Source organism: Oncorhynchus kisutch, linkage group LG4 (genome assembly GCF_002021735.2).
Source record: "Oncorhynchus kisutch isolate 150728-3 linkage group LG4, Okis_V2, whole genome shotgun sequence".
NCBI classification, from domain to species: domain Eukaryota; kingdom Metazoa; phylum Chordata; class Actinopteri; order Salmoniformes; family Salmonidae; genus Oncorhynchus; species Oncorhynchus kisutch.
The window spans coordinates 33,866,437-33,875,104 of record NC_034177.2 but is presented as its reverse complement, the minus strand read 5'-3'; the positions used below and the strand labels follow the sequence as shown (position 1 = coordinate 33,875,104).

The 8,668-nt window shown below is 41.2% G+C and overlaps 1 protein-coding gene across 2 annotated transcripts; it reads right to left on the bottom strand.

The window, feature by feature from the left end:
* Positions 1–370: 370 nt before the first annotated feature.
* LOC109889418 (CD9 antigen-like) lies at positions 371–8,028 on the bottom strand. 2 transcript variants are annotated; one of them, XM_020480833.2, is made up of 8 exons: positions 7,492–8,028; positions 5,088–5,190; positions 4,497–4,594; positions 3,268–3,342; positions 3,046–3,147; positions 2,840–2,926; positions 1,842–1,925; positions 371–1,702 (listed from the first exon to the last, which is right to left on the bottom strand). In XM_020480833.2, exons 1-8 carry the CDS (start codon positions 7,558–7,560, stop codon positions 1,637–1,639), a joined length of 684 nt encoding a protein of 227 aa, XP_020336422.1. In that variant the 5' UTR covers positions 7,561–8,028; the 3' UTR covers positions 371–1,636. The 2 variants fall into 2 exon arrangements, with proteins under 2 accessions (XP_020336422.1, XP_020336423.1); XM_020480834.2 differs by lacking the exon at positions 7,492–8,028 and adding an exon at positions 5,873–6,085 and having other exon boundaries at positions 377–1,702.
* Positions 8,029–8,668: the final 640 nt, after the last annotated feature.

Below are 8,668 nucleotides of genomic sequence, written 5' to 3'. Positions count from 1 at the left end.
AGAGAGAGAGAGAGAGGTAGAGAGAGAGCGAAGTAGAGAGCGAGGTAGAGAGAGAGAGAGAGAGAGAGAGGTAGAGAGAGAGAGAGAGGTAGAGAGAGAGGTAGAGAGAGAGAGAGAGAGAGGTAGAGAGAGAGGTAGAGAGAGAGAGAGAGGTAGAGAGAGAAAGAGGTAGAGAGAGAGAGAGAGGTAGAGAGATAGGTAGAGAGAGAGGTAGAGAGAGAAAGGTAGAGAGAGGTAGAGAGAGACAGAGACATCTTTTTTTTTTCAGGTTGTTCTTTTCCACAGTGGCAGGAAGCTGTGGAGGCTGACAGATGTTTTCCTCTCTTACTCATTACATACACACAGGATGAAGATCAGAATACACACAGAATGAAGATCAGATGTTACATTTTATTTGGCTAATTTGTTTTGTGTAAGATGGCAAGGGTGTTATAAAAGTTTCTTATCTAGAAGAGACCTAGATATGCTGTAAAACTGACTACAACTCACCTAGATAAAAACAGTCAGAGACTTCAAGGCATTTTCATATTGGGTCGAGAAAGAGACGTAGAGGATGAGTTGTACTCAACCAGGAAAGACTGGCATGCATCATCATGGTGGTTTAGGAGGGTCAACCTGTGCACTGGGCAGATTCACTGTGTTCAAGAGGAACAACCTGAGAAAAGCACTGTGCAGATTAGCTAATCTAGATCACTTCATGACATTAGATCTTTTTCAGAGCTGATCTGATTGGTCAAAAAGCAAATTAGTGATAAAAAGATCAGAATTGTGCAAACACAGCCAAGGTGATTTGTGCAGCGCTGTGATTACATGCTGACCAAACCGGCTCAACATTGATTTTGTCTATCCCTAACAGACGTGTTAAAATACCAAAACCAACTGTCGACCAACTATAGTAATTATGGGACATGTCGAAACACACATGAAACATTCATAGACATTTAGCTAGATTGCTGTTTCTGAAATGCATATGGTATTTTTATTAGCTGGACCTTTGTAGAATTTTTACCCATTTTGAGTCATACAAAGTCGTGTGTTCTCTACTTTGACAATTAATCCACTCATATAAAGGAAAACCTAGTTAGTTCTTAGTTAGTTTTCTTTGATTAATCTCTCCTCATTCATAGTCCTTCTTCTTCTGTGGATTTTATATGGCGGTTGGCAACCAACTTCAATGTGCATTACTGCCACCAACTGGACTGGAGTGTGGACCTCATCTTTCAATCACCCACGTGGGTTAGTATGCTCGTAAAAACTAATGAATAGATGGGAGAGGCGGATCTTGCAGCATCAAGCATCTAAAATAGAACCAAGTTCTATTTTAGTGCCTGGATACACAGACGCCAGTTGATACGTGCAAGCAGTTTGGATGAAATTACTGAATAACATGCATGTTTATATTTATTTTGCAACCCTTGGCACTTAATGCCAGGTGAACCAGGTGTAGCAGATCCTTGTTACAGAGGTTAGCGGCTCTAACTAAATGGCAGTTGGTTGGCCAGTGGACCTGAACGGCTGCTAGCGCTCAGGCCGACCGTTCTCAACACACAGCCTCTCTATTGGTTGACAGAATTCATGTGACTAGGAATGACATCATGCAACATTAACGGCCACCGTCATGGTAACGATGACATCCTCAGACAATCTCCCGTGACTTCCTGATGGCACAGCAGAGCAGCATGCTGAAGATCATCCCAAACATCTGTGGAATATAATAGAAAATGCAGAGTAAATGAAGAGTTCTTTACTGTAGGGAAGTCTCTCTGTCAACCTATCTATCTGTAATGGAGCGTAGTTGGATAAAATGGTCTTCCGTTGTACTGTGTGTGTGTGTGTCTCACCATGATGACTCCAGTGGCGATGCCCACTCCTCCTATGATGTGCAGCTTGGAGTCAAACAATTCATCTATAGCATCAGGACAGCTCTGCAACACACACACACACAATAAAGAGCGAATGCCCCTAAAAAGCAACTTTTCATTTTGAAAATGTGGCATCTTATGTGAGTCAAAAACATTTATTGAGTGACAAAATTTACTACAAAGTTTAAAAGTAATAATTTGGGTCAGTCTTGTCCAAAACTGAAAATGTGAAAGATGATAGGAAAAAATGTCTGTCACAGAATGAAGGGTATTGTAACAGATTTCCTTGGGTTAAGTTTATTTTAATCCTGCCAACAGCTGGCCCAATGCCCTTGCTCAATATGATTTGACATTATCCCTATGGGGCTAGTTAGGGACCATCAGTCAAATACACAATGTACATAGGACAATGTCAATAGCTCCAAATGTCTATATTTTAAAAACCTCAAACCAACTATAAATGTAAAACATGCATTTACAAATATTGAAAGCATTTATTGAGACAACTAAAATACTGTCCCATTTACATTGTGTAATTTATTGACGGTCTCTAACTAGCCTCAGAGATAGGCTACCCAATGTCAAACCAACTTTACCACGGTCACACACCAACCGGCTGAAGCTAATTGGCAAAAGAACTTGGCTAGCACGAGCTACGGCGACTTCAAGATGCAAGAACTGTTAAGACTGCTTCAAGTTATCTAGAAGGGTGAGTGACTGTAACTGTGTACTGTTTTGGCAGAGTGACTGTACAAACACTTGCCACGTGTGATCACATACACAAGAGATGCCTGCATTAAACCACCCCCTCAAGACAACTCTCGTTTTGCTTCAGTAATAGCCGCTGCATTTATTAATGACCAAGCTCAAAAACGAGGCCAAATCAGGAGGGGCTGTAAAGATACAGAAGGAGGGACTGTAGAGATACAGAAAAAGGAACACCTGAACACAAACACAATCACAGAGCAGGGGGTTACCTTGGTGATGAGGCTATCCAGCCCGTCTCTTGGGGGACAGGTGTCTTTGGCAGAGTCCACAACGGAACCTGTACCACAGCAGTCCAACTGTAACAAATAAGGTTGAATTGTAATTTAGGTGTCCATCTGTTTTTATCTGGAAATATGTATTGTCTCTGCTCCCAACACCCCAAACATGGCTGCACACCAATTAAACACATGATTACCCCAGTCTGTATGAGACGGAGTGTCTCCCTCAGTGTGTCCTGTCGAGTGTTCTGGTAGTTCTGATATGTCTCCATGTAGAATTGAGTGATGTCATCAACCACCTGTAGGGGAAGGGTTGCAATGTGACACAAAGAAAGGAAAGGCATTTAATGTAACACAGATAATAGCAGGGGAAGGGCTTTAATGTAACACAGAAAAGGGGATGTAATATGTTTTGGGACCTTGCTTTGGTTGGAAAAACACCAGATTCCAGCGGCGACCTCAATGGCAAATATGATGAGGAGGAAGAAGAAGAACTGCAAGAGACCAATATGCACATGAACCGCTGTGTATTTCATTTGACAAGTGCCCTTTGACACAAAGCACTCCCCGGTCAGAAGGGACTTAGGACACACACACACGAGAGAGAGAGAAATCGAGAGAGACAGAGAGATACAGAGAGAGAGGGACCAACCTGGTCTCAGTGCAGTATGTAAATCAGAGACACTCCATTTAGTATGATATGTTGCGTATCGTATGTAATAATTTGTGGATGTCCATCACCCATTTCGTATGAAATGTTACAAATTACAATTCGTATTATATGTTACGAAATTGTAAAACGTACAATATGTTACGAATTTGCTAAACTTATGAAATGTTACAAATTCTAGCTAGGTTGCTAAAGTTAGCTAGTGGCTATCATTAGCTAAGCTAGGGGTTAGAGGTGAGGGTAAGGGTTAGCTAAAAATGATTACGGGTAGGGTTAGGGGAAGGGTTAGATAACATGCTAAGTAGTTGCAAAGTATCTAAAAATGTATAAGTAGTTGAAAATTCCTCATTAGCTAAAATGCTAAAGTTGTCCATGAGGAGATTCAAACTCGCAACCTTTGGGTTGCTAGACGTTTGCTTTATACTGCCACCCATCCACCCCAACCAACAACCCTACTTTCGTTTTTTCCTTAAGTAACCACCTGTCTTATGTAACCATACCAACCGTAACGTATCATACTAATTTTAGTGTCCCGTTTTAAATGTACTATTTTACGCATAGTCTATGAGGACAGACGGACGGACGGACGGACGGACGGACGGACGGACGGACGGACGGACGGACGGACGATAGATAGATAGATAGATAGATAGATAGATAGATAGATAGATAGATAGATAGATAGATAGATAGATAGATAGATAGATAGATAGATAGATAGATAGATAGATAGATAGATAGATAGATAGATAGATAGATAGATAGATAGATAGATAGATAGATAGATAGATAGATAGATAGATAGATAGATAGATAGATAGATAGATAGATAGATAGATACTGAGTTCTGGCCTTGAATCTGTTCTGTAAACAGTTTTATACTGAAACAAAGTGTTACATAGTATCTGACTACCAGCCCCATAACAGACCAACTGAATACCAAAGGGAAAGAAAAAGAGGAGAGGAGGTATAACTCACCAGCCCCAGCATACAGGGAGACTCCTGAATCGCACCACAGCATCCCAGGAACCCCACCACCATCATCAACAACCCTGCTATTATCAGGATATACACACCTACACACGCACACGCAACCACCAACAACATCAGAGACTCTGCAGAGATATTTGATTATGTACTGAGAAAAAATATATAAACAAAACATGTAAAGTGTTGGTCCCATGTTTCCTGAGCTGAATATAAAACAAATCCCATACATTTTCCATATGCACAAAAAGCTTATTCTCTCTATGTTTTTGCACAAATTTGTTTACATCCCTGTTAGTGCGCATTTTTCCTTTGCCATGATAAGTGTGGCATATCAAGAGGAGTATTTTTGTCTGTAATAAACTCATTCTGTTTGGCTGGGCCTGGGTACCCCATGGCTGCACCCCTGCCCAGTCATGTGAAATCCATAGATTCGGGCCTAATGAATTTATTTCAATTGACTAATTTCCTTATATGAACTGTATCTCATTAAAATCTTTCAAAATGTTGCATGTTGCATTTATATTTGTGTTCAGTATATGTGTGAGTGCATGCGTGCTTGCATGTGAGTGTTTGCATTACCTGTGAAGAAGACATAGGGAGATTCTGTTCCTTCAAACAGTCCTCTGGTCTTTGGGTCAAACCTCAACCACAACCCTATAGCCAGCACTCCTGTACCTGCAAGCTACCACATACAGACACAAAATATTAGATATCATACACACACACCTATCCCAGGGCATGGAGAACCAGGTGACAGAGCAGGTAGGGACATGTTGAGAAACAGGGTTATGTCAGGTTATGCATGTGTGTGACTTGGGGGTAAGCTAACACACAGAGGAAAGAAGAAGAGGAGGTCATCGGCCTGATTCCTTCATACAGTATAAATTCTGCTACAGACTTACCACCAGAGCCGCCACCACAGACACAGACACAGACACACATTCCTCAAACCGCCTCCTCAGTCTAATTAATTATTAACTTTAGCAAAGAACCTTGATGTAGAATGGTGTTCTGCTCCATGGTGTGTGTGTGTGTGTGTGTGTGTGTGTGTGTGTGTGTGTGTGTGTGTGTGTGTGTGTGTGTGTGTGTGTGTGTGTGTGTGTGTGTGTGTGTGTGTGTGTGTGTGTGTGTGTGTGTGTGTGTGTGTGTGTGTGTGTGTTCTGCAGTGGGGACAACATGTCTGATCAGACCAAACCTAACGAGGCCAGATAAGCTCAGTGAGTCGGGGTAGATTACTCATGCCTTGTTCTCAGTTCGGGAAAAATGGCCTAGTTAAAGAGGAAGGGAACATTCACCACACACACACACACACACACACACAAACGCACTCACACACGCACACAATCTAACTAAAGTAGACCTACCCAGAAGAAGAAGTTGAAGATAAACATGAGGTACTTCACACACCTGATCCTTCCAAACACTTCCATGTTTCTAACGTGATCTCTGTGTGTAACAGAGCAATAACTAACTCATTAACACTTCTCTCCTATTTCCCTAGACAGTATCGCAGAGCGTGACAGGGATAAAGCAAGAGGAGAGATGAAGAGAGCATAGAGTGATACAAAGAGAAAGCAGTAGGGAGTAACTGTCACGCCCTGGAGTCACCTGATCAGTAAGGTAGAGGAGGTGGGCTGGGGGAGGGAGTTCTACTCTGTGAATGATTGAATTGGTTTACTCTGTGAATGATTGAGTTGGTCTATTCTGTAAGTGATTGAGTTAATTTGTTTAATCTAATCATGCTGCTCGCACTACACAACTACACTACTGCTAATACACCCTCACCAGCTGCAGAATCTAACACACACACACCCATAGATACTGTAGCTACCTACAATCATGGACATATGTTCTGAATCATGCAACAAGGGGAGCTCTGTTCTTTCATCTGCATTGGGGCTATACGCGTCACACGCCGTCACACACCCCACCAAGACACAACACAAAATACAACACACAAACACACAATATCACACACACATACAAACACTGAGTTATTGAAATGCTGTGCACACTGGGTCACTCGGCCACCAGGGATTATTTGGCCAGTGTGTGTTTGTGTGTGAGATTATTTCATTGTTCACCAACAAGAGGCCACTTCTTAGTCCAGTCATGGCCAGCTAAATCACTGTTCCACTTTCCCCAAGCAGATACTGACAACCCCCCTCAGACAGATACACACATGCACACACACAAACACACACACTAACTGAAAACGGTAAATGATATGTCATTTTTTGTATTACCAACAGTAAAATACTCTGAAATGGTTTAAATAATGTAAATTATGGTGCATTGTGGGGAAAGTTTGTGGGCAGGGAAAGAATTGCTGTATTTCGAATGGTACTGTAATTACACCCCACATAATACAGTACCGTATCATATTTTTTGGACTACCCAAAACCTTTTTCCCACGAGTGGGAGCATGGTATTGTTGTATCTGGCTTATTAACACTTTTTGTAAACACTTTACCTAACAGCCAACCTGCTTGCACCAATCCTTTGTAATTACAGTAAAATACTGTGAAATACAAGCTCCTCCCCTCAATGAATTTAATTAATTCATCCATTCATATATTAATTTATTCCGATTACGGTAGTATTTACTTTTACAGTATAATAGTTTCAGTACTTGCTTTGAAACCGTATTTATAATTACAGTAGGTGTACTGTAATATGAAATACAGAATTATACTTGCCACAAACTGCCTGTAAGCTACTGTCAAATTATCGCCAACCCCTTTACAATGCACATATAACTTTAATTGAAGATGAAAGAAACCTGGAGAGGAACCAGACAGATTCACTGGGGAATCTTCCTCCTCTGGCTCTACACTACCTCTACCCTACATGTGTGGAATAAACCCTTACAAAGAGGCTGTAATTTATATGAATCTAAACCTTCTGTTGTCTGCCAGCCAAAACAACACACACACACACACACACACACACAGTCCCTTTAATAGCATAAGTAGTGACTCACCCAGAAGATGAGGTTGAAAGCGAACATCAGGTATTTGACGCACATTTCTCCTCCTGATAGAGCGGCCATAGCGACTACAGTGGCACAGTTCTCCTCTACTCTCCCTATAGTTTAAACTGTTTTTAATGACGAACCCACCAAACGACAATTGTAGGATTACTAGCCTACTAATAATAATTATGGAGTACACAAAGAGGAATTCGTTCTCCGCTCACTCTTTCTCTGCCGCTGCTCTGCCGCTTCTCGTGCACGTGTAGCGGTCGACCCCCAAGAGAGAGAGACCAAACGGCTGTCGGTCTGTCATGTCCTGTTCTCTCTCTGAATGTCTCTCACTCTATCGTTTCTTCATTTAACGTAACACCACAACCTGTATTTAAAAAGCCACATAATATGACAGACGTAAACTATATTATGAACAGATTCGGCTATTAACAGAAGAAGTTAGAAACTCTATGCTTGAATGTATGAACATTCTGTAGCCTATTTAATATCAATCAGTATTGGGATTCCCCAGCCACCGTTGCATTACGTAATGTATAGGCAATGAAATAACGTAATCTCTCTAGACAACGACAGAGCGCGTGATAGTAATGAAATAGATAATCTAGTTTTATAAATAAATAGACAACATAGGGCTAAATTAACAAAGGAATGAATGGACAGCGAGCACTGATACTGGTGGGCTGGCATCGTCCCGAAAGAGAATTCTCCATCACACATTATCACAAACAAACAAACATGTATGTGATAGCCTACTTCTTTGGTTGTTGTTAAAGGGCCAGCGTCCCCTTCTGTCGCTTTCTCTTGTAGCCTCAGTCAGAGGAGGAAGGGAAGGACCACCATACTCAGTGAATTTCAGAAATATTACAAATAAATAAACGTCAAAATGTTATTTTTTAGATAAAACCATACTAAATATATTCAAGTCCCAAAATATCTGATTAAAACACACTGTTTTGCAATGAAGATCTACAGTATTCTCTACAGCATCCTCTAGCATCAAGGTGTAGCCAGAAGAGAGCTATTTTCTGTCCTCCTCTGGCTACATTGGCTTCAATACAAAACCAAGGAGATTCATGCTCCTTTCCCCTTCCATAGACCTACATGGTAATTAGGACGACTTCCAGAGGACATCCTCCAACCAATCAAAGCTTTTGCATTATGAACTAACATGTTG